Source organism: Podarcis pityusensis, assembly GCF_964106645.2.
Source record: "Podarcis pityusensis genome assembly, chromosome: 3".
NCBI lineage: Eukaryota > Metazoa > Chordata > Lepidosauria > Squamata > Lacertidae > Podarcis > Podarcis pityusensis.
This window is the reverse complement of record NC_138026.1, coordinates 105,482,587-105,508,151: the sequence shown is the minus strand read 5'-3', so window position 1 is coordinate 105,508,151 and position 25,565 is coordinate 105,482,587. Positions and strand designations below refer to the sequence as shown.

Here is a 25,565-nt window from a genome sequence, read left to right as displayed (position 1 = left end):
TTTTCATGGAATGCTAAAAGGCTGGGAAATCTGCATTGTAGATTTTATCTACTTTCTCCCCCTTCCCTCCTAAGGTGTATATACTTGTTGGACTGCCTGGTCATTTCCTCCTACCCACAATAACCCTGTGTGGTACGTTAGCCTGAGATATAGTGAGAGTCATGGCCAAGCAGCGGTTTGAACCCATGTCTCCCAACTTTGGTATTCTTTCTACTACCTGACATGGGGGGGGGGGTGAATGGTAGTGAAGTTGAAGCCATCTGAAACAAACAAGATAGGCATATTGAAAGGCAAGGGCAGAGTTGCAACTTTGAGGATAGGCAACAGCTAAGCATGTGAATAATTGTGACCATAGCGGCGAGTACATTTGTGCATTGAACTTGGGCACTACGTCCACAGCAACTATAATGGGCAGACTAAATTATTCTGAGTGTGATGTCTCTTTCAACAAGTTGGAGCATAACCAATGTCAGTAACCTGCTTCTGGGCAGAAACAGCAAAGCATTTAGATTTAGAGCAGTTCCGACTAAGGAGCTGATAGTTCTTGGGTCATGGATGTGAATGTGGGTTCGGTCCACGATCCCTTTTTGCGAAGTCCCAGTTCATCTCTGTCTGAATTTAAAGCTTCCTTGGCCCTGTGCCACCACAGACTTTTTCTCCACCTGCTGCAAAATGCAGCTACATTGGCTTCTTCTGAATTAGGGGCCGGTTGACGCAAACCCTGCAGAAAAGCGAAGCAAGGAAAGAGTAATGCTGTTTGAAAGTGAAACTAATACATTCAGGAAACGGGCTTTAGAATTAAGCAGATGCAGGCAAAACAATTCACAATCTCAGGGTGGTTGACAAAAGAGATGAGTGAGAAAATGCTCACTTTCCTGAGTATGTCAAATCCCAAGATCAAAACACTTAGTTCAATGTGATGTGAAAAGCCAAGGCAAACCTTGAGTTCACATACTCTTCACTACTCTCTCATCTGGCACAGCTGTGAGGGGTGCAGAAGCTTCCACTTTTGCTTAACCACAAGCTTGTGGCATTGCCACAACTGACAAAATGTGGTTAATTTGAACTGGTGGCTAAAGCCAACTTGAAACCATGGGTTCATCTAAACCAGTTTAAAATGACTGGCCCAAGGGTGAATGTAGTCCATGTGAACCAAAAAGGTCTAGACTCTAGCCACTCCTGCCTTGAAGCAACAAATTGCAGCGAGGTAACATGAGGGAAGAGTTTCACTTCCCTCTCCCACATAGTCTTTTTAATGTAAGGACCCCCAAACCCCTGCTTTGTATGTAAATAAAAGGTTACTTACTTTGACGCAAGCCACTTCTGCAGCCTTTAACATCTGAAGAGCCACCTGGATTAGGTTCTGTGCATTGCTCACAAGGTGCTCGGCAGATGACCTGCTTTTACCTGTTGATGCATTTACCCTTGGAAGTACAGAAAGAAAGCATTATGCGGTGCACCTAAGGTGTGACATGGGGTTTCTATGGCTGGAGGAAGTGTTGAGCCCTACTCATGCATTGTTTTCCTGATCTAAACCCTCTAGAGATGTTTTTGGGGTGTTCTATTGATTACTCTTTTATTTATGTAATATTGTTGTAATTCTGGCCCAATAAGGCCATCCTGATAAATATAAGGATCAAGGGTGATTAAAAAAAACAACTTTTAAATCGACTAAAGAAAGATGATTCACTTTTCCTGGGTACCAGTGCTGAAAAGCCAGCACTGAAGTGCTCAACCAATCCTGTTTACAAGAACAAACACAGTAAGTGTGTTCACTGCTGCAACTCCCTCCCTCATCCACTAGAATGGGGCTTGGAACCTTTTGCCCTCCAGTCCAGACCATCATCTGTCCCAGCTCCCCGGGGGGCAGGCAACTAATGAGATGTGGAGGCTATGAATATCTGGAGGGCCACAGTTTCCTCAGCTCTACACAGAGAGATATGCAATAAATCTCTCCCCTAGCAATAAATTGTGCCATGGATAAAATGCAAAGCATGTTACCCTATGGAAAGAATCAGAGAACATGTTTGAAAGAGCCAGTTACCTGGAAACGATGCTAAGCTGGTAGCTAATGGTCTTGGTTTGCTCCATGGCATACAGCAGTTCGGTCGCACATCTTTCGTCTAGACAGTTCTTCGCAATGATGCCTGCAAACTTTACCAGGGCTTCCCCTCCAGAAATGATCTGTGCAGCACAGGAAATGAGTTGTTCCTTGGTCTAAATGGGAAGCAGTTCCAAAAGAAAACCCCACAACACAAAGTCAGTCCTCATATCCACTAATACATTCACACTCTACTCTTTATCCAAAGAACTCAGAACAGGCCTTAAGAGACAGTGTCTATAACCTGCAGTTGAGGAATAATATCATTATAAAAAGCTCCCTGCATCTGGAAACGGGAGTGGGGAACCCTTGGTCCTCTGGATGTTGCTGAACTAGAACTCACATTGGTTCTAGCAAGCATGGCCAATGTCTAGGGCTGGCAGGAGTTTGTAGTTCAACAACATCTGGATGCCCCAAACCTCCCCACACCACATCTAGAAAGGCAGCAGGTTAAGGATAAAGGCTAGGTTGGAGCATTCTTCCTGATAGAATAGTTTTCTATGTGGAGGGGAATGTGGACTATTTAAACATTTCAGCTGAGGTTAAGGAGAGTGTTGTCCAGAGTGACAAGGCAGAGTGACCAGGTACAGGCATCTGAAAGGCATAACCAGCCAAAAGACAGCAAAGGAAAGCAAAACAAAAGGCACAGATGAGCTCCCTGCAAGCCAGCTTGGCATATTTATTGAATAGGTTAAGTTTCTCCGGGAGTTTGCACAGCAGAATAACAAAGGCAGCACTGTAGAGAAATGAGAAAGGGCAGAGTCTGTTGAGAAGGAACAATATGGTGGCCTTCTGAGCTTTTGCCCTGGTCTTCTTTCCCGAAAGAAAAAACATTAATGGGGAAGTACCGCGATTGGCCCCTTCCTTTTTAGAAACTTGGCCATGTAGGACATCTGAGTTGTCATCTGATGGGTGACTTGTGCAATTGGACAGCCGTCGTGCCCCGACTTCTCAGAGTCTCCCGGCGAGGTAGCAGGGCTGGCTCTCAAGTTGCGTTCAGAGTGACTGGGCTTGAAACCACTTTGCGGATCTTCCAGGGGCTGATGGAGAAAGCAAAAGAGGAAATTCCAGCCTAGAGAATATGCAGCGTGTCCTCTTGATAAAATGCAAAGAACGAAATCCAGGTACTCAATAAATTAAATACATTTCTATATCATATATAGGACAATCTTATAGCCAGATACCCAAGCATATATAAACATTGGTATTAACAAACGAGAGTATGTAACCACACGTCAGTGAGATACAAGGTATGAATACAATTCACTGTACAAAACAACTGTATTCTGAGGGTAACGATTCTGTGTTTCGACTTTTAAAGTCTTTTTCAGTGGCATACAAGTAAAGAGGGGCCTCTGCTTGGATATGGGCCCAGAAAGCAGAGTCATATTTGTGATTTGCTGCAACGGGGTTCTTTTGTGGGTTGAAAACAAATTACCTGTTGCTCTTCAGAGCCCAGCAGCAAGTTTATTCTTCTGCTATTGGGAGAAGTAGCGGTGTGCGGGTATTTTTACCAAGCAAAAGCTTGGCCAGTTCTGCATGTTTGTTTCCCTATGCCAGCCCCCTCCCAACCTGATGCCTCCAGATGTTTTGCATGTTAATCCATCAGCCTCAGCCAGCATGGCCAGCCAGACAGCAATCTGGAGTTGGGGAATGGTACATTATCCCAAGGGGGGGGAACATGTGGCCTGTGGATGTAGTTGGATTCACAAAACACACGTCACAGAAGAGAAGCAGGATAGGCTGAAGGGCTAGTAAATTGCCGAGGGAAAGGTGGAGATGGCTTCTGAGCCCCCAAACACAAAACCCATATTTGTTTGCTCCAAAACCCACTTCCCATAAGGGAAACTGGTGAGGCTAAAAGAATGGATTTTTCAGAAAAGATCTTGCAGTAAGTTGGAGCAGTTCTGCTCCTCTCACCGTATCCTGATGTAACTGGTGAGAAAACAGTGGTATCACTGGCAAAGCACATCCTCAATAACTGCTAAAGAGCTAGCGGAGATACGAACCATCTTACCGTTTTGGTAACGTCCTTAGCAAGCAACAGGCCTTGCCCAGTCTTAGTGGCTTTGTGCTTTGGTGTCACGGGACTCTGGTCCTTTGCACTACCCAGTTCTTTCTGTAAGGGGGGTTGCAGCTGACAGACAGATTGGCTGGAAGGCATGTGCCCCTCCTTGTTTTGCAAGCACCTCCTCACGTGCTCCACAACTGCTTCACCTGCACCCTTTACGGACTGAAGCTGTTTCACAAGATAAGCCGCTGTAGCAGACCACTCGTATAAAACACTGTCTCCGAGAAGATGCTCCTTGTCTAGCTGGCTTTGGAGTTCCCCAGCTCTCCTGATCACTTCATCAGTGAGGAGCAGAAGGCAGTCTGCCGTGGAGAGTAAGTTCCCTCTCAGTTCCTCAGAAGAAAGGCTCTCCAGAGCATCACCAATGGTCTTTTTGACCATCTGGATATTTGCCCGGAGCTCATCCGCATGTTTCTCAAAGGCCTCCTTGTCACGTGGCACAGGCTGGGTTCGGCTGATGATGCTTCGGATGCTACTCAAGTATTCTCCATTGATCACACTCATCTGAAGCAGAAGGACTTTGGCTGTTATGGCAAGTTCCCTTTGGAGAAGCTCAAAACGAACTAACAAATTGGGGGCAGGCAGCGGGGAGGCAGTCAGAACATCGGCAACTCCAAGCAGGGAGTATGTCAGTATTTTCATCTGCTCCTTTAGTGCTGTAACCTCATGCTTAGCGCTGTGTTCAGCACACGACAGAAGCGACAGCCTGCTTGCTTCCTGTATTCGAAGGGAACTTTCTGATACTGCTGCCAGGCTGCTCTGCAAGCAAAGCGGGTGCTTTGTTTTGGCTCGCAACTCGGTTAAGGACAATACGTCTCTTCCTATAAACTGGTCTACAGAGTTTAGGAATGCTTGGATGGTGACAGACCACAAGAGGCAATGGGCATCCATTGTCTCCAGCTCAGTTTTGTTGCTGGAGCGGGGCTGATTAACAGCCAGCACCTTTTCAAGCAAGAGTTTTGTCCTGGATTGCACACAAATTAGTTTAGCTTGAACTCGCAGAAAAGTTTCGTGAAGTCTGGGAAGCTCAGGGAGCCCCTCGTCGTGTTCTATACGAGTGGCTTTGCCAGCCAGCTGAACAACAGCTTGTAAAATCTCCATGATCTCGCCTAACACTTTAGCATTGTCAGAAAATTCGGGAGAGGATCGAATGCAAATTAACTGCCTAGCCAGGCTGTACCAAGAACTTGCAACAACGGTCAGACCTTGCTTAACTGCATCGATTCTCTCCGAGAGCAAAACTGCTGTTTGCTGAAGTGTCTCTGTGCAAGGAATAGAGTTTGAGTCTACCTCTCTGGCTGAGCTAATAAGACAAGGGATTAATGTCACTATTTCTCTGTATTGCAACAGTTCCTCTGACACAGGCAGCTTAGAAACCTGCAAGGCCTCTTTAGCAGCATCAACCCAGCAACTGGAAAGCTCCAATAAGTCAGAGCAAGCACTGTTCAGACTTGTGACATTGTGTGTCTTTGTAGCTGCTAGGATCTCACTGATCAGAGTGTGCATATCCATCTTTTCACTTGCACCTTCAGAAAATAAATCACTGCCACTAGGATTTGGGGGGGAAGAACTGTAGACAGGGATAGACCTGCCTGAGAGCTCTTCCAGTAATTCTGAATTGTTTGAACTACTTTGCTTCGTGGTGCTTTGTGTGTCAAGCTCTATAAGGTCCTGGGGAGTGAAACAATCTGGAACATCTTTGAAAAGAATGCCGCTTCGAACACCCACCCGAAGTGGGCTGAGAATATCTGGCTGATTGCATTCATCCAGTCCCAGTCTGACATTGCAAGCAGCTTCCATCAAATCTTTTGCCCTCTTTGAATATTCATCTTTGGCTTGCAGACTAGCCATTCTTGCCAGGCACTGATCTGCAGCAACCTTCACCTGCGGTATGGCATTTTCCAGTTGCTTAATTAGAACCAGCAGTCCATTCCGGAAAATGGGATCTCTGGCTCTGTCCAGATGTCTGCTAATAAACTCAACAACTTGCACAGCTCTTTTGGAAAGACTGGATGCGTGCTGAGAAAACTCTCCAGACTGCTGCTCCTCTAAGGCCTTTTCACTCCCTGCCTTGTGCTCCACCATGTCCTGCAGACATAATTCGAGGAATTCACGCAGATCAACTACTTTATCCAAACACATCAGCAGGCTTTCGGTTGTGCTCAACCACGTCTGACACAGGAAGTGCAATTTTTCAGGTGCACCCTTACGACCTGGAGGGTGGCTCATTTCACTGAGAAGGGCAGGCACAGTGGCAAGAAGTCTACTCAGATGGTCTACACAGCCTTCGATGCTTTGAATGGTTTTCCTTTCGGTACAGGTGACTAGAACAAAATTTGTCGCTTTGAGCATCTGGTTGGAATGGTTGAAGAATTCAGTAGTGAGAGGCTTCAGCTTTCTTAGGAATCCTCCATTTTCAGCAGGAGAACATGGTTGCATGGCAGCTTCCACCAACCTCTTCATGGGTCCTTTGGTCTCCACAAAATTGTCCAGAACCTGATAGAGAACAGCAGTACGTACTGCTTGATCAAGATTTTCCATCTCTGCTCTCATGGCAGAACATTTCTCTTCTATACTACACCCTATCTGGTTTTCCACCGGGAAACCCTCCAATGTGCCCTCATTTGTGGCAATCATTTTTCTGAACTTCAGGAGGCGATGGCAGTGCTGGACCAGATTGAGCTTCACAGGTCCTCTTGACGAGTCAGCTAACAGCATGCAGTAGAATACTAGCGATTCTACAAGGAAGCTTATCTCACCCTCGTTGGACTGAGGTCTGGACAGTAGGCTCAAAACATTGTGCAAGTGGTGAGGAAAGAGCCCGGTTCTTTCATGTAGTTTCTTTGTTCCCACCTTGTTCCTCAGCTGGGAGATCAATTCCTTCACCGTGCTTCTTGCCAAGCCAAAAATATAGCTTTTCGAGACTTCCACTTGCTCATCACCAGGGTGCTTTAAGCTGCTGAGTTTTGCTGTGTACAGCATCGGAATGCAGTTTTTAAGGAGCTGTAGGGTTTGAGCCAAGTGCTTCCGACAAGATTCTTTCAGATCCCAAAGAAGTCTTTCTGTCAATTTGGTCAGCAGCAACAAAGCCTCCGAAAAGCTGCGGAAAGTGACCAGCATTGCGGATACGTCTTCAGCAGGTTCCAGTACAAGGAGGCAGTTGAAAAGCCAGTGGGCAGCTTGAATTATCTTCCTAACCAGGGCATCATCTTCTGCTTGGAGGACCTAGTAAATTAATTAAGAACATATGTATTACTATTTTTTAATTGCATTGGAACAATCATTTTGGGTGATTAAACACCACCTGCATTTTGAGAATGTTGATGTGTAAATACTAGTTATAATGTTAAAAGCACAGGTATATTAGCAGCTCTCCTGCGCTGTCATCTCATTTTATGAAGGTCAGGATTAAAATGAAAATAAAAATAAAATTTAAAAGGTCAGCATAGTTGCAATAATCTATTTGGCAACTCTTATAGTGTCATGCTTTTGAATTATGGTGCTGGAGGAGACTCTTGAGAGTCCCATGGACTGCAAGAAGATCAAACCTCTCCATTCTTAAGGAAATCAGCCCTGAGTGCTCACTGGAAGGACAGATCCTGAAGCTGAGGCTCCAATACTTTGGCCACCTCATGAGAAGAGAAGACTCCCTGGAAAAGACCCTGATGTTGGGAAAGATGGAGGGCACAAGGAGAAGGGGATGACAGAGGACGAGATGGTTGGACAGTGTTCTTGAAGCTACCAGCATGAGTTTGACCAAACTGCGGGAGGCAGTGGAAGACAGGAGTGCCTGGCGTGCTCCGGTCCATGGGCTCACGAAGAGTCGGACACGACTAAACGACTAAACAACAACAATAGTGTCATTATCCTAAATGCAGGGATGGGGAACCTCAAGCCTAGAAGCTGAATGCAACCTTCCAAGCTCCTCTTTCTACCCAGACCACATGCCTCAAGGTACTGCTTAGTACCTTGAGTACTTTGGCCCAGCTAGAATGTGTCCTTAAACTCAGACAATGCCTCTTGCTTGCCTGGATAAAGAAAAGAGAGGGATGGGCGAGTGGGTGCAGAAACTAGCTGCTGTACAAAGGGAAAAATTACATCCGTTGCTCCACCCACTTTTGCACCTGGCCCTGCCCACCACCAGCATGTGGTGGTGCCCAGAAGGTTGCTCAGAAGGGAATGAGGCCCCCTGGGTTGAAAAAGATTCCCCTACGCTCTCCTAACGTTCCAAAGATGGGATTTCATTTTCATATATTACCTATATAATATTATTGCAAGAAAAAAGTCATCATGCTGTAGTTTGCATGGGCCACCACTAGGTGGCCAGGTGAACCTCAGTGTGACAACAACAAGTGAAGTGAGCAAGCAGGTAGGCAGGCCTTGCCATGCTCCCCCTGTCATGTTGCTGCCGCCACCACTCGCCTGCCCATCATGAGCAACATGAATGATGACTGTAGCATACCCTCCAACATTTCTCCAGTGAAAACAGGGACGTCCTACTCCATAAAAATACAGTGGTGCCCCGCAAGACGAATGCCTCGCAAGACGGAAAACCCGCTAGACGAAAGGGTTTTCCGTTTTGGAGGTGCTTCGCAAAACGAATTTCCTATGTGCTTGCTTCGCAAGACGAAAATGTCTTGCGAGTTCCTGCGGGGTTTTTTTCCTTTCCCCCCCTTTTTCCCAAGCCGCTAAACCGCTTATCAGCTGATGGCTAAGCCGCTTAACAGCTGATGCTAAGCCGCTTATCAGCTGATCGTTAAGCCGCTTATCAGCTTATCGTTAAGCCGCTTATCAGCTGATCCTTAAGCCGCTTATCAGCTTATAGTTAAGCCGCTTATCAGCTGATCCACTAAGCCCGCTAAGCCGCTAATACTGTAGCACTAATCCGTTAAACCGCTAATGGGCTTGCTTCGCAAGACGAAAAAACCCGCAAGACGAAGAGACTCGCGGAACGGATTCTTTTCGTCTTGCGAGGCACCACTGTAATAACAATAATTTTATTTTATATATATCCTGCTGATCTGATGGGGTTGCCCCAGCTGCTCTAGGCAGTTTGCTCTAGGCAGTTTCCAACATATATAAAAACATAATCAAACATTTAAAAGCTTCCCTATACAGTGGTACCTCGGGTTAAGTACTTAATTCGTTCCAGAGGTCCGTTCTTAACCTGAAACTGTTCTTAACCTGAAGCACCACTTTAGCTAATGGGGCCTCCTGCTGCTGCGCCGCCGTCATGTGATTTCTGTTCTCATCCTGAAGCTAAGTTCTTAACCCAAGGTACTATTTCTGGGTTAGCGGAGTCTGTAACCTGAAGCGTCTGTAACCCGAGGTACCACTTTACAGGGCTGCCTTCAGATGTCTTCTAAAGGTTGTATAGTTACTGATCTCCTTGGCTCGGGGGTCAGATAACTCCATACCCTCCAACATTTCTCTGATGAAAATAGGGACGTCCTAAGGAAAAGTGAGACATCCTGGGATCAAATCAGATTCTGGGAAACAGGGACTGTCCCTGGAAAACAGGGACACTTGGAGGGTCTGCTGCAGTCTGTAGTACAGTGGTGCCTCGCAAGACAAAAAGAATCCGTTCCGCGAGTCTCTTCGTCTTGCGGGTTTTTTCGTCTTGCGAAGCAAGCCCATTAGCGGTTTAGCGGATTAGCGCTACAGTATTAGCGGCTTAGCGGGCTTAGCGGATCAGCTGATAAGAGGCTTAGCGATCAGCTGTTAAGCGGCTTAGCCGATCAGCTGATAAGCGGTTTAGCGGCTTGGGAAAAAGAGGGGGAAAAGGGAAAAAACCCCGCAGGAACTCGCAAGACATTTTCGTCTTGCGAAGCGAGCACATAGGAAATTCGTTTTGCGAAGCACCTCCAAAACGGAAAACCCTTTCGTCTAGCGGGTTTTCCGTCTTGCGAGGCATTCGTCTTGCGGGGCACCACTGTAATATAAATACAAATTCACAGTGTGATGAAGTCTGGGCATGTATGTAAACGCTACAAGCTTTGTTCCTCCCTGATGAGCAGCATAGTCCACCAGTTATGGTGCCCTGCACCCAGCAGGGACCAGCCTCTCTTGGGATACTGCAAGGCCTGCCCCCAACTCCCCACTGGCTCAGGAAGAAGGCCTAGGGAGGCATATAACGCCATATAGAAGAAGCCTGAGGTTGCATCCAGCAGTTTGTAGCAATTAACTGGCGAATAAAACATCACTGAAACACTGGTGAGTGAGCCTGTTTGTGTTTAAACACACTGGAAATACGTTTGTCGTACTTTTATGGTTTCCACGAGGATCCTTTTTGCAGATGCAGCCAGTTCCTCCAGGCAGTTCTTGGCATCAGGTTGAATGAGAAGCTTCTGAGAAACCAAGAGGATGTTTTCTCCAGAGATCAGGAGAGATTCAGCTGCGGGTGTCATTTCCCGCTTTAGCACCTCATCATCAGATTCTTCAGCCAGCCTAGAATCAGGCAAAAGATTATAATAGTAACAACAACAACAATAAATATTATTATTATTATTATTATTATTATTATTATTATTATTACCCTGCCCTCCCCAGCCAAAACCGGGCTCAGAGCGGCTAACATCAAATACATAAAATCAGGCAATCAATTAAAATACATCCTAAAATCAAATCAGAAGCAAAGTGAAATCCAATCAGATGGCAACCTGCAGATTGGGGCTGGGAACCTTAAATGCTCACCAGCCTAACTGTTTTTACTGATCTTATATGAGCCTGTGAGAAACGTGGGGGGGGGGCACTTTCATTCAAGTTCTTATAAGGAGAGAGGGGGAGTCAGACTGGACCCTGACCAAAGGCCTGGCGGAACAGCTCCATCTTGCAGGCCCTGCGGAAAGATATCAGATCTCACTGGTCTCTTGTGGCAGAGCATTCCACCAGGTCGGGGCCACAGTCGAAAAGGCCTTGGGTCTGGTGGAGGCCAGTCTAACCTCCTTGAGGCCTCCAAGATGTTATTTGTTATGTACTGAAGTTCTCACCCTGGGCCAGCAGGGGGATACTGTAGATAGTTTTCACTCAGGTCCACATATGCAAATAAGGGATTGAAAGTGACATTCAGTGATTGGATAGTTACAGAAAGTTGTTACAGTTGCGTTGTACTGGAGCTCTATATAAGCAGGCTGGCTGAACCCTTCAGTTCAGTTCTGTTCTGGCCTGTGAATTAACAAGAGCTGTTTGAAGAATCGCTGTGTCGTCTGATATGTTCACCCACAAGTTAACATTATTATTTGCGGACTGTAAGGTCCTCCATGGGGCATACCAGGAGAGGCGGTCCCGTAGGTACGAGGGTCCTAGGCCGTATTGGACTCAGCTCAATAACTCTTTTTCTAGAAAAATAGCACTGGAGCCAGCATTGCTTCCTCTGGTGGCTTAGCAACAGTGATGGATTAGGTGTCCTTAGCAATGCCTGATGAGTGCTGAATCATGAGAGCTACCTCCACAATTTGCATGTAACTTTCTTCAGAAATGGCCAACTGACTTTTTTGTTTTTGTTTTTAATGAACGTTAAGAGACTGGAGCCACTGGTGGTCTTGGGCCTCTCAAAATCCTATTCTTTCTACCCATCTGTCGATGGCCCTGCAGGACAACTTGGCAAGCCCAGTCCCTGACTTAATACACGGGGGAATTTGGATGGCTAGTTGGTTGGCTTGAGCCCAGATTTCAAACTGAACTATTTTACTTTTAAAAAATAAATATTACCTCCTTGCAGTAGAGGAAAGCTGTCCAGTAGCTTTGGCTAATTCCTCCGCTGCCTCCTGTAAACCAGCCAAACCTTCACGATTCACTTCTCCCCATTGTACTGCTATAATTAAGTGGTAAAGTTCAGCAACCATGGGTGAAATTATTCTCTCGGTGGATTTGGTGTAAACAACAGCAGTGATGTCATACAGAGAAAAAGGTTCCATTGCTTCGGCTCTGGAAATAGGAAAACCACTGTTACCTAAGTCAGTTCTATAATGTAAACAAAGGGGTGTTAATACAGTGGTACCTCGGGTTAAGAACTTAATTCGTTCTGGAGGTCCGTTCTTAACCTGAAACTGTTCTTAACCTGAGGTACCACTTTAGCTAATGGGGCCTCCCGCTGCCGCTGCGCTGCCACCTCACGATTTCTGTTCTCATCCTGAAGCAAAGTTCTTAACCCGAGGTAATATTTCTGGGTTAACGGAGTCTGTAACCTGAAGCATCTGTAACCTGAAGCATCTGGATCATGAAGCGTCTGTAACCTGAAGTGTCTGTAACCTGAAGCGTCTGTAACCCGAGGTACCACTGTATAGTTACTAAACTGCTCGCCCCATTCCCCAAATACAGTGGTACCTCAGGTTACAGACGCTTCAGGTTACATACGCTTCAGGTTGCAGACTCCGCTAACCCAGAAATAGTGCTTCAGGTTAAGAACTTTGCTTCAGGATGAGAACAGAAATCGTGCTCCGGCGGCACAGCAGCAGCAGGAGGCAGCGGCGTAGCGTGGGTTGTCAGCACCCGGGGCAAGGCAAGTAATTTGCGCCCCCTAACCCGGGGCAAGGCAAGTAATTTGCGCCCCCTAACCCCTAACCTGCCGCCGCTGCCAGCTTCTTCTTGCTGCTGCCTGGGCTGGTCTGTTGTGGTTCTCTCCCGCGCTCAGCGCTGCGCTGGGCGGCCGCTGCACTGTCCCTCCCCCAGATAGTCCCTCGCTCTCTCTCCGCACCGCACGCCTGGCACCCACCCCCTCCACAGTGGGCGGCGACCCAGCGGCTCGGATCGGATTCTCACAGCCAGCACTGCAGTGAGAGAGAGTGAGTGAGCCAGGTAGGGGCAGAGAGCTGCGAGTGCGAGCGCCCCCCCCCCAGATGTTGCGGCCGGTGCGGCCGGCCCCCCCTGCACCCCCCACGCTACGCCACTGGCAGGAGGCCCCATTAGCTAAAGTGGTGCTTCAGGTTAAGAAAAATTTCAGGTTAAGAACGGACCTCCGGAACGATTTAAGTACTTAACCCGAGGTACCACTGTAAATTTGAAATTCCAGAGGTGGGCATTTGTACTTCCTGTTTCCGTGTCATGAAAGAGCACTGAGGACTTACTACATCTTTGTAACCACAGCTTATTTACCAATATAGAAACAGATCACATTAGTTAGCAGGCAGAAGAACTACTAATTCTGCTTCAGATCCCCAAGGACCAACTGCATTGCAGGAATATCTCAACTGTAGCTGAAACACTCAGCTGAAAACACTCCCAACTCTCTGCTCTGATGCTATGCATATTTCTGCCAGACTCTGATGAGTAACACAATGCTGATATGGTATGTTATACTCCTGTTTTAATAAACGTACCATATCAACATTACCTTTTAGCAGTACCTAACAATACCTAACTGCCATATTTAGTGAGGATTCATGAATTAAAAAAATATAATTGTAGAGATATTTTCCCCTATTAATTTCTGCCAATCAACACATTAGAAGATTAACAGATTTAGAGTGAATCAGCAATTCTGACTTGTTAACTGCATGTGTTAATTGGCTTACGAATGCGTAATATCTGTGTTGTCAACATCTCTTTTTGTGAATGGTGACTGTTAATAACTTAACAATCGCCAGCTGTGCTTTTCTACATTTCATTTCCTCCTTACCTGGCTGTTTACATTTCCTACCCATCCCTAACTATGTGTCTGGCTGTGTATGTGATTTGTGATACCCACGCACACACCCCACTCAGGGTGACATAGATCTGAAGAGAAGTGCCGTGGTTCACACAAACGCCACAATAAATTTGTTAGTCTTTAAAATGCCACAATACTATCCGGGAATTTTTGCTGATACATACTAACAGAGCTATCCAGCCAGAAGTTGTTAATCTGCCATATGCATGTTTTAAATCGAAATAAAAATAAAATAAAACATGTGCAATCCCTCTTTTTTATGAGAATAATTCAAACACCCCCCACACACCGCTAGAACGGACACCCACACATGAAGGAAGAGTGATAACTTACATATGTTGCTGCAAAGGGGGAGTCTATTGGTTTCCAAATGCACACTTCTCATTAATGGACTAGAAATGGCAGCTTTCATAAATAATTTATCTTGGCTTGTTTACAAGTAATCGGAGCCATCGGCAGATGTGATGCCTGTCATGGCAACAGGCAGTCAGCTGATCGGGGACCTGACATCACTGTCAATGGGTCTGGCTGGCAAATCATGGTGAACCTGTTAAGAACTAAAACAGGGCAAACCTCCCACAGCTACCAGACCTCACACCTGATGTCTTAGGAGATCTGACCCATAAGGAGTTGAGGGACAGGAAAAAATTGAATTCTTATATGACAATAGTAGAATGACACAGAGAGGTGGAGCATGTCTACACGGATGTATAGAGGTGAGGGAGAATTTTAATTTGGTTCACACTTAAAGGCAAACCTACTTAATTCTCACTTTACCCGAAGCATTGCACAAATTGAAACACAGACAGCTTTCAAAATTTGCACTTCTACAAAAATTTCACTGCAGTTTTGCAGCCAAGGAATGTGCACAAAAATTCAAATGCTAGGGTGTTTCAGGAAAAGGCATGTTGCTGAAAACTGCAAACGAAAATGAAAACCGATTTGCAAAAATGTGTTTACGCCATAAAATTGCATGCAATAATGTTTCTATTAGGATAAATTCTCACTGAAATGCTGGCTAGTTTTCATTGGGGCTTTTCTTTTTTACTTCCCCCCAAAATTGCAAACTGATGTGGAAATGCGTTGAACCCAATTTTAGCTGGAGAAATGAGAAACAGAGAAACTGAAATTGTCAGACTTGTCCATCCCCTCCAATAGGGAACAGGTCCATCAAATTTCACTGGACCTGAAGTTCAAGCTGATGCAACTATCATTACTATTTTGTACAGTGGTACCTTGGGTTACAGATGCTCCAGGTTACAAACGCTTCGGGTTACAGACTCCGCTAACCCAGAAATAGTACCTCGGGTTAAGAACTTTGCTTCAGGATAAGAACAGAAATTGTGCGGTGGTGGCACGAGGCCCCATTGGCTAAAGTGGTGCTTCAGGTTAAGAACAGTTTCAGGTTAAGAACGGACCTCCAGAACGAATTAAGTTCTTAACCAGAGGTACCACTGTACAAGCAAGACATCTCTGAGGCCATTTCATGAGCGGTCTGATTAACGTTGGCGCTGCCACACAGAATATCCCTCGTTGAGCCACATGCTATGGTCATGGCAAAGGAATTGCCCCATCCATGGGAAGAAGTGTGTTCTTGTAGGAAGGTATGAAATCTGTTGGCGTTAAGCTGCTCATGGAGTACATTCGTGTATTGTGGAGTCTGACTGATGGGATGGCGTCGTTGAACATGGCAAGGCCTTATGGTGAAAATTCTGAAGCTTCAGCCTCGGAGACAGCGCCACTTTCCACTGCCTGGTGGACCCAACAATTCTCTGTGCCTTCAGACATGCTGCTTATCCTAGACAGCACTTGGGCACCTGCAGGGAAACTCAAAAGAGCTACTGCCAGTCAGTGTAGACAGCATTGAGCTAGATAGATCCATAGTCTGAATCAGTGTAAAGCCACTTCTTAAAACCCTATGACCTGTATGTAGATCCTATTGCTGGGTGCTGAACACCCCTCAACGCGGACTTTATTCCCAGTGCAAACAAGATTCTCCCCGCTTCTACTCCGCTTCTTCCCTTCCCTTCCATGCCTCTGACACCGCAACTACAACGCAATCACAATGGCAAGTGGCCATTGTCAGCCTTATGCTCCACAAATTCGTCTAATCTTCTTTCAGAGCCATCCAAACCGGTGCCCGTCGGTACATTAAAGGTAAAGGTAAAGGGACCCCTGACCATTAGGTCCAGTCGTGGCTGACTCTAGGGTTGTGGCGCTCATCTCGTTTTATTGGCTGAGGGAGCTGGCGTAAAACTTCCGGGTCATTTGGCCAGCAGAACCTTCTGGTGAACCAGAGAAGCCCATGGAAACGTTGTTTACCTTCCCGCTGGAGCGGTACCTATTTATCTACTTGCACTTTTGTGCTTTCGAACTGCTAGGTTGGCAAGAGCAGGGACCGAACAACAGGAGCTCACCCTGTCGCAGGGATTCGAACTGCCGACCTTCTGATCGGCAAGTCCTAGGCTCTGTGGCTTAACCCACAGCGCCACCAGCGTCCCTTATCGGTACATTAGAGGATGGCAATATGAGAACAGGCCTTTTCTGCGATGGCTCCATTTGTGGAATGCTCTCCCCAGAAAGGTTTGCCTGGCATCTTCATTACATATCTTCAGGCAGAAACGTGTCTCTTCAGCCAGGAATCTGGCTGATTCTATTGCTTTTTTAAAGTGTTTGTGGGTTTATTTTTGTTATGCATTCTGTATTTTCATTTTCTATTTCTCTTATACTGTATCTTATAACTGCAGTGTTGTAAGGGGTCCCAAGGATCATCTGGTCCAACCCTCATAACGCAGGAGTCTTTTGCCCAATGTGGGGCTCGAACCGACGGCCCTAAGATTGAGTCTCGTGCTGTACCGACGGAGGTCTCCCATGCCACTATCCCAGTCCTGTTGTGAACCGCCCCGAGATCTTTGAATAGAGGGTGATATGCAAATTTAACAATAACCATAACATTTTGTGGGAGTTGGATGAGATTATCCAGCCGGCCACTGATGGTAGCAGCACGATGATGGGTTTGCTCGTTTTTGGGCGTGCGTGTGAGAAAGAGAGAGGATGCGTGTGTAGCAAGGAGGGCCCAAAACCCCATTGTCTGCACCCAGCTTGCCGCAGGGCACATATTTGGAGACGCTGCGCGCCTCTGCTACGGCTCCTCTCGAACCGGCGCAGAGAATCGGCCCCCTTTGCGCTCCTGATCCGGAGCGAAAACACACGCTCGCGCACCGACACACCGAATCAGCTCCGAATCAATCGCACCCAAAGAGTTTGATAAGAGTTCTGGGAACAGAAAGGACAGTCTGTCAGACGCGGCGAGGCGTTTTTTCCCGGAGCCCGGCCCCCTTTTGCTCCCTGACCCCTGCGCTTCGCGGCCCCGGATCACGGCGGGGTGGAGCCAAGATGGAAGAGGAGCCGCTGCCGACGCTGCCGGAGGGGGAGAGGCTGCCTCGGTCTTCCCAGAAGGCGTTTCCTCCTCCTCCAGAGATAGGCGTGCGCCTCTCTGCAAGCGGCAGTGAAAGTTCGGGCTTGTGAGAGCGCCTCCTCCGCAGGGGTGACCATGGCCCTCCGGGGATCGCTGGAGGGACCCGGGGGCCGCTTGGCCGCCGCTTTTTGATCCGGCTCCTGCTGCTGCCTTCGGCGCCTTCCTCGCGAGCATGTAGGAAGGGGTGCCAGGAAATGCTCGGGAGTCCAGCGCTCGAAGGGAAGGTGCCCGGGCTCTGATCCAAGGAAGGCGCGCGCCCGGATCCCACCCCCCGCCACCCTCCCCGGTGCCGCGGAACCGGAGTCAGACCCGGCGGCAAGCCTCCTTCGCTGCGTCCTCTCGGTTTCGCCGCCGCCGCCGCCGCCCCTAACTCGTTTTTGAGCCCGGCAGGGTGGATACGTCTCTTGCAATGCCGGTTTGGGTGGTTTTTATTTTGGGGGGGCTAAGAGACGGCGGGGCCCCCACGCCTTTTTAATCCATGGGTCCAGGGCTTGCGCTTTGATCCGGCTTGGTGGGGCGGGGGAGTGGCGGCGCATTTTGCGCCTCTATTTATTTATTTATGGTTCATTTTTAAATATACACATATATAAAGATGTACACGTTTGTGGCACGGGATGAGAACAGCAGCGTCTACGCGGAAGTCTCCAAAATCCTGCTTTCCACCGGACAATGGAAGAGGCTGAAAAGGGACAACCCCAGGTTTAACCTCATGCTGGGGGAGAGGAACAGGCTGCCATTTGGGAGACTGGGTAAGCGAGCGATGGGGCCGACAGTTATCCGGGCAAACGAGCTGGCTGGGTTTTTTTGCGCTCTCGAGCATCAGGTTTCCGCGCAACACTCCTAAAGCTGCGCTTGGTTGTATGAATGGGCGCGCGGGGGAGGCAGCCGGCTGCGTTGGAAGCGATACGGCGCCGGGTTTCCTCCCCCTAGACCTGCTTCTTATGTATGCAACTGCTTAAGTTTGGGTGCACAAGAGGAGGGGCGTGAGAGAGAGTGAAGGAGAGGGTCTGTCTGGCTCGTGGCGCATATAACTAGATTTGGGTGTTGGCTACTGCAACCAGGGAGTGACTTGACTGTTTGGCAAGTCCGCTTGGGGATTTGCTTTTTCGTGGGGGGGTTGGAGGACAAAAAGTAGCTGGAGTAAACGATATACTGTACTGGCACAACGTCATAAAATTGGCATCCCTTGTACCTTCACCTCCTGATATATTTGTTATCAATGCTTTTTAATGAACCAAAGGATTGCGGCAGTTGTGAAACTAATTTGGACTGGGGTGCTCCTCTTGGTAAGGATAATGATGCATTTGGTTGGGTCTCAATCACAACATATTTCTGAAAATCACATTTCTATAGGAATACTTAGATTTCTGCCCCACTTCCAAAGGAACCACTGGAGAGCAAACTTACCGTATATGGCAGCCAGTCCCTTATTAGGTACCGAAATGTCATTTTTGCCTTTTCATATTAGACTGGTTAGAAGCAACCACAGATCACCAGCAAACTGCCCTTTGGCAGGCTTTGTTGTACCTTGACCATTTTTTTAAAAAGACTGCTGGATCTCCCAAGTGTTCAGCAAAAGTGTTGTTGTGTGTGTGTGTCATTGTTGATGATAAAAGTAACAAGAGTGCCCTTTATTGAAGTGACATGGGAAGGACTTTTCCTAAGTTGGAAATAGTAATTAAGCTGTGCGCAAAAGACGGATGAATCTTAAACAGTTGTTATATCTTTAATACAAAGACCCAAACACTTGGCAAAAAGAGTTTAGTTCATTAACCTCCACTATTTGAGTTGTTCATAGTTACTGGTTGACTAACTTTAAAGCTGATCCACATCAAAAGCTGATCCACAGACCTCTGGGTATAGGGTGGTATATAAATTCTAATAATAACAATAATTTATGTGAACAAAAACGAATGACACTGCAAATTTCTGTGCTGCCTCTTAATTTTGTGTAATAGTCTTTATTTTCTTCAGTGGGGTTATTTTTAAAATGCCATTTGCAGACTCTTGTGAGTCAGGCAGACAAGACATTTGAGCCTGTTCAACCAAGAGAGAATAATGTGCTTTTGGAACAGGTGGCTTCTTCGAGAGATGGATTCCTGGGAGGAGAGAGAGCATTAGGGGGATGTAGGAATAGTGGCGACAACCCCAGAGAGAACTGTAGTCCAAAATACCTGGAAGGCACATGGCGAAGGACAAGCTCCATTGGTTGACTTTGGGGCAGGATGAGCTTTGGGAGGTTGGAATAAGTCCTGGAATTAAAAGCAAAACAAAACCATGGAGTGCATTGTACTTGGGAAGAATTGCAGAAATGGCTTGCTCATAACATCATTGGAAAGTGCATCAAGGATTCTAGTAGGCCTGAAGCTAAGCATGAGTCAGTAGCTAAAAAGGCTGAGTCAGGAACAAGTTCCATAATTTGACTATTCACTGCACAAAAAGGTACTTCCCTAAATCTTCCAACATTCATTCAGCTTTATTGGATGCCTACAAAGTCCTAGTGTTACGAGAGAGGGAGAAAAAAAAATTCTCTGTCCACTTTCTCCATGCCATGCAGAATTTTATAAGCTTCTATCTTATCACCTCTTTCTTTTCTCCGAACTAAAAAGTCCCAAACGCTGCAACCTTCCCGAATGGAGGAGTCTCTCCATCCCCTTGATCATTTTGCTGGCCCTTTCCTGAACCTTTTCCAACTCTGCAATATCCTTGCAAGAAAGGGGATTTCAGCTAAGTATTAGGAAGAACCTCTTGATGCTGCACACTGGAACAAGGTGGATGGCTTTGCTCTCATCAGAAGGCTGGATGGTTCCCCTTTAGGGATGTTGGGTTGCTGGCACTAGATAGTTGGATTGGTGAACTTGGTGGATTCTTTCGCCTCTTACGATTCTGTTAATCTCAAGTTTTTCAGAAAATCAAACTAGGAAAGAAGAGTCCCAGCCTTCTGCCACCCTACAAGGTAGAAGATCGCACACTGAGCCGTGTGCTTCTTTCTGAGATAAATGGGCAGTCATAATAATAAACAGTCCTATGTATGTCTAGTCAATGGGATTATTCCCAAGTAAGTGCATATAGGATTGGGTACATTCATGGGTACATGAACAGGATCATTATTTAAGCAAACCAAACAAATCCATATGTTCCAACTGCAGACTAATCCTACGGAAATGTAAACGTCATGGAAACTAGCCTTGAGGGGAGTGTGACAGTAGGATAGGCTCTGCAGTTGCTCTGCTCCCAACATACAGAAGTCCTTCTCCAAGGTTATGAGCTCCCTGCTTTGCCATTTCATCTCCTGTGTGGATCATGAATCTCAGTAATTGTTTTAACTGATGCATGAGTAAGAATAGCCAGGTTCAGCTGCTCTAGATAGGGGACATACCAGCAGCTGCACCAACTCGAGGAGAACCCAAGAACGAGGACCAACTCAAGGAGTTCCCCATCCAAGATAGGTTGTACCTCTCCATCTGGATTATGTACACCATGTACACAGACATGGTACCTTCATCTTGGTCTGCATTAAGGACAGTTTCAGAGCTCGGGACAGCTAACGGAGGATATTCTCATAACTCGCCTCGTGTGGCGTTCTAACTGGAAGGAAAGAAGTGTGTCTTATCCTGTTTGTGGATTGGACACCTCTGCAAAACTGTTGTTGTTTAGTCGTGTCCGACTCTTCGTGACCCCATGGACCAGAGCAAGCCAGGCCCTCCTGTCTTCCGCTGCCTCCCACAGTTTGGTCACACTCATGTTTGTAGCTTCGAGAACACTGTCCAACCAAACTACAACTGCTTTTGTGCTAGTGTTACTGATGGAACGATTGCAAACAAAATGCAAAGTCAGAATAGCTGGCCAGGCAGCAGGACTGGTGAGCAACAATTCAGACAAAGGAAGTTAGGACTGATTGATAATGGAACATGAGTCAGCAATTAAGGATGGTTGCATAAAATGCTAATGGACTGCATTAGCAGAAAGCTTCATGTCCAGATTTCAGGAACCAATGCTGATTTTCTTGGCTCTGATGGGTTCTCAGCTGATGCACTCTGTAAAGTTCTGGATACCACAATTATAAACAAATGAAAGATCCGCCTTGTAGCCCTGGGACTTTTCCCAGCCCAAATCCTGTTCCAACGGGGCTACATTGTGCCCTTGTGTAAATAAAGGGTGAAGCATGGTCAGGCTATTCTTGCTAGCTGTGTTTTGTTTTTAAAAGAAGCAAGTTGTGTGCTTCAGCAGTATAGAAGACTGGGTTAAAAGAATGAAGAAAGTACAGTATAGCTATATTTTCAAGTTCGAGTTTGCAGGCAGAGCAAAAAACCTGACTCCTGAAAGGCGCTTAACATGGAGCTGCTCTTGAAGACAGCTTGGAAGCTGCTGCTGGAACAGAATGTGGTAGCATAGCTTTTGACTAGAGGAAGCTACAGGGATTGCTTAACACCAGCCTTGTGCCAACCTCATCGTTATTAGTTTGTCTCCAGGCCACATTAATGGAGTGCGCTTTCCCTAAATGCTCTGGGTGTTTTTGTTGGATTTATCTTAATGAGTTGTAGGTGTCCCTGCGCATGTGCCTTTGCCACTGCAGCGTTAAAAGTGTGCTAACAGTACATGCAATTCAGGTTGTTACGATTCTCAGCTGCTCTGAAGGCCATATGGCAGAAAGCGACCTATGAACTTGAGAGCTATTTATATTTAAGGGGTGGCGCTGTGGTCTAAACCACTGAGCCTCTTGGGCTTGATGATCAGAAGGCTGGCAGTTCGAATCCCCGTGACAGGGTGAGCTCCCGTTGCTCTGTTCTAGCTCCTGCCAGCCTAGCCGTTCGAAAGCATCCCAGTGCAAGTACATAAATGGGTATCGTTGAGGCGGGAAGGTAAATGGCGTTTCCATGTGCTCTGGCACTTGTCACAGTCCTCCGTGCACCAGAAGCGGTTTAGTCCTGCTGGCCACATGAGCCGGAAATCTTTCTGTGGACAAACGCTGGCTCCCTCGGCCTGAAAGCGAGATGAGCGCTGCAACCCCATAGTCGCCTTTGACTGGACTGAACCGTCCAGGAGTCCTTTAGAAGGTAAAGGGACCCCTGACCATTAGGTTCAGTCGTGGCCGACTCGGGGGTTGCAGCGCTCATCTCACTTTACTGGCCGAGGGAGCCGGCGTACAGCTTCCGGGTCATGTGGCCAGCATGACTAAGCCACTTCTGGTGAAACCAGAGCAGTGCACGGAAACGCCGTTTACCTTCCCGCCGGAGCGGTACCTATTTATCTACTTGCACTTTGATGTGCTTTCGAACTGCTAGGTTGGCAGGAGCTGGGACCGAGCAACAGGAGCTCACCCCGTCACAGGGATTCGAACCGCCGACCTTTTGATCGGCAAGTCCTAGGCTCTGTGGTTTAACCCACAGCGCCACCCCCCATAGGAGTCCTTTACCTTTACCTTGTTACCTTTATATTTAAACAATGCATTAAGTGATTGCATGAATATGCCACAATTTAAGAAGGATATTGACAAGCTGGAGTCCGTCCAGAGGTCAAGCAAGATGATCAAGGGTCTTCATTTCATATGTTAGTACATTCCTTTTACTCATATTTTCAGCAGTAAACAATACTATTTTCTTTCCTTTGCCGAACCCCTTTTCCTTTCCTTTGCTGAACCCCTTCTGTTTGAAATTTGCACCAGCATGGTCTATAAAGCATCTCCAACAGGGATGTATGATTGATTGACATAATAATATTAAAATTGCTATCCCCCTCCCCCCATTTTATATTTTGATCTTAGCTGCATGTATCAGAGTGCTTGTTTTTGTTTTTAGCCATGCTCAGATTCATTCCTTGAGCCTGAGGGTATAGAGTGCACCGCCTCACAGATGTTGTCAGACTCCAATTCCCATCAGCCCCAGATTATAACAAGGGTTGCCTTGAAAAATCTGTCTTTAAATTCAGCTCTGTGCAAGGCCAGATGTCAGGATGCGTGATTAAGCCATACGAATGAAACTAATCTTCGACAAATCGTGTAGGAGGAAGAAAGGCAGGTGACACAGCAAGTGAAGAAAGAGTAATCAAATCCGGATGGAAGTTCTGCATAATTTCAAGGGAATCTTGGGCTTAGATGAGGAGCGGAATCTATAAATCTCTATGGAACACGAAGTTCAACTTGGATGTAATTAGAGAGAGAGAGATTAGAGAGAGAGAATGAATTATTAATGTGGTTAAGGGATATCCATCCCCACTTAGGACTGCTTTACCCGATATCAGAGGCTGAAACACAACATGCTATCCTGGGATAGGGAGACAACCAGAGATATCCGGACAGTCAGGAAAATAGAGTACCATATGCTTCTCCAACAGATGTGGACAGATGTAGTATTCTTATTATTCTATTATTAAATTTATATACCGCCCTTCATCCAAGCATCACAGGGTGGTTTGGAAAATAAAAACACAAAAATATATACCATAGTAGCAAACAAAAACAATAACCCCTGCACACAGTTTAAAAGGCCATTGATTGTTTAATTAGCCAAAGCGCTTGGGAGACGATGAATGTTATTGCCTGGCACCTAAAGATATATATCAGAAGCGTTCTTGTGTGGTCACCTAGGAGCCTCAAAGGATGATCTCAGGGTCCTATGGGGAGAGGTGGTCCTTGAGGTATTGAGGTCCTGAGCCACTTAAGGCTTTATAGGTTAAAAACAGCACTTTGAATTGGGCCCGGAAACTAATCGGCAGCCAGTGCAGTCTGGCCAGAATTGGTCTAATACAGTGGACACTTGGGTTGCGAACGTGATCCGTGTGGGAAGCACGTTCGCAACCCGCAGAGCCGCATCTGCGCACGCGCGGGTTGCGATTCAGTGCTGTGCATGTGCAAAGCGCGATTTAGCGCTTCAGTGCATGTGCAAGCGCCGAAACCCGGAAGTAACCCGTTCCAGTACTTCCGGGTTTGGCGTGGTGAGCAACCTGAAATCACACAACCCGAAGTGTCTGTAACCCAAGGTATGACTGTATGCTCAAACCGTCTTGTCCTGGTGAGCAACTTGGCTGCTGAATTCTGCACCAAGCTGTCTTCAGGGGCAGCCCCATGAATAATGCATTGCAGTAATCTTAACCTAGAGGTTAGCAGAGCATAGGCAACAGAAATGAGGCTATCCCTGTCTAGATATGGGCACAGCTTAGCCACCAGCCAAAGCTGATGGAAGGCACTCTGTATCACTGAGGCCACCTTGAGCTCAAGTGATGGTAATGGATCTATTATTATTATTATTATTATTATTATTATTATTATTTCTATACTGCTCTTTATCCGAAGATCACAGGGCAATTTACAATAAGTACCCCCACTAGCAGTAACTACTTTCCACTAGCAGTGCCTCAATCTTATTTGGATGGAGCTTCAGTTTGTTAAATCATAGAATCATAGATTGTAGAGTTGCAAGGGAACCTGTGTATCAGGGGTCAGCAAACGTTTTCAGCAGGGAGCCGGTCCACTTTCCCTCAGACCTTGTGGGTGGCCGGACTATATTTTTGGGGGGAAATGAACGAATTCCTATGCCCCACAAATAGCTCAGAGATGCATTTTAAATAAAAGCACACATTCTACTCATGTAAAAAAACACTGATTCCCTGACCATCCACGGGTCGGATTGAGAAGGCGATTGGGCCACATCTGGCCCACGGGCCTTAGGTTGCCTACCCCTGCAATGGATCATCTCATCCAGTCCCCTGCGATGCAGGAACATGCAGCTATCCCATACAGGGATCGAACCTGTGACCTTGGCGTTACCAGCACCATGCTCTACCCAACAGAGCTACCCATGTTTCACATCCAGTCCATTACCAAGGCAAGACACTGGTCCAGCACTTCCACTGCCTCACCTGCAGATGTAAAGGAGAAATAGAGCTGTGTGTCATCAGCCTATTGCTGGCAACGTACTCATGTAGATGTTATATTTTATATTTTTTTTTTAGTTTTTTAACATAACATTTTCAACAATTATTAAACATACTTTTATATCTTATACACTTTTTTTGACTTCCATCCATCACATCTGAAATTTTTCCAATCTTGTCACCTAATTTACATTTCTTACTTTCACGATTACATTTAAATATTATAACTAATGTCTCTCTTCTTTCTCTTCTTTGCAATATTTCATATATTTTTCCTTACAAAACTTCTTGTAGTCCTGCTAGCGTAATTTGTTGATTACAATCGCTCTTCAAATAGTTCGTATATTTCTTCCAATCTTCTGTAAATCTCTGGTCCCGCAGGTTTCGAATCCTTCCT

General features: G+C 46.5%; 2 protein-coding genes across 4 annotated transcripts in view; one reads left to right on the top strand and one right to left on the bottom strand.

The window, feature by feature from the left end:
* Nucleotides 1–111: 111 nt before the first annotated feature.
* LOC308472882 (uncharacterized protein) lies at nt 112–14,473 on the bottom strand. Of its 2 annotated transcripts, XM_080998118.1 has the most exons (8): nt 14,152–14,473; nt 11,883–12,098; nt 10,436–10,619; nt 4,119–7,397; nt 2,950–3,141; nt 2,045–2,217; nt 1,307–1,424; nt 112–721 (listed from the first exon to the last, which is right to left on the bottom strand). In XM_080998118.1, exons 2-8 carry the CDS (start codon nt 12,086–12,088, stop codon nt 527–529), a joined length of 4,347 nt encoding a protein of 1,448 aa, XP_080854244.1. In that variant the 5' UTR covers nt 12,089–12,098; nt 14,152–14,473; the 3' UTR covers nt 112–526. The 2 variants fall into 2 exon arrangements, with proteins under 2 accessions (XP_080854244.1, XP_080854245.1); XM_080998119.1 differs by lacking the exon at nt 14,152–14,473 and having other exon boundaries at nt 2,045–2,184; nt 11,883–12,247.
* Nucleotides 14,474–17,209: 2,736 nt separating this feature from the next.
* TTL (tubulin tyrosine ligase) overlaps nt 17,210–25,565 on the top strand; it is a 33,401-nt gene continuing 25,045 nt past the window's right edge. For both annotated transcript variants that reach the window (XR_013983801.1, XM_080998179.1), the window contains exon 1: nt 17,210–18,045. Coding sequence is in view for 1 of the 2 variants with exons in the window: in XM_080998179.1 (XP_080854305.1) it covers nt 17,889–18,045 (157 nt within the window). In the remaining variant the exon portion in view is untranslated. The remainder of the gene's footprint in view (nt 18,046–25,565) is intronic.

Coding starts and splice junctions, on each gene's coding strand:
- LOC308472882 (XM_080998118.1), bottom strand. CDS start 12,088: ATGGAACCTTTTTCTCTGTATGACATCACTGCTGTTGTTTACACCAAA. Junction 7,398..10,435: donor TCCTCGTGGAAACCATAAAA/GTACGACAAACG, acceptor TTAATTTACTAG/GTCCTCCAAGCAGAAGATGA. Junction 1,425..2,044: donor CAGCTTAGCATCGTTTCCAG/GTAACTGGCTCT, acceptor TGTACTTCCAAG/GGTAAATGCATCAACAGGTA.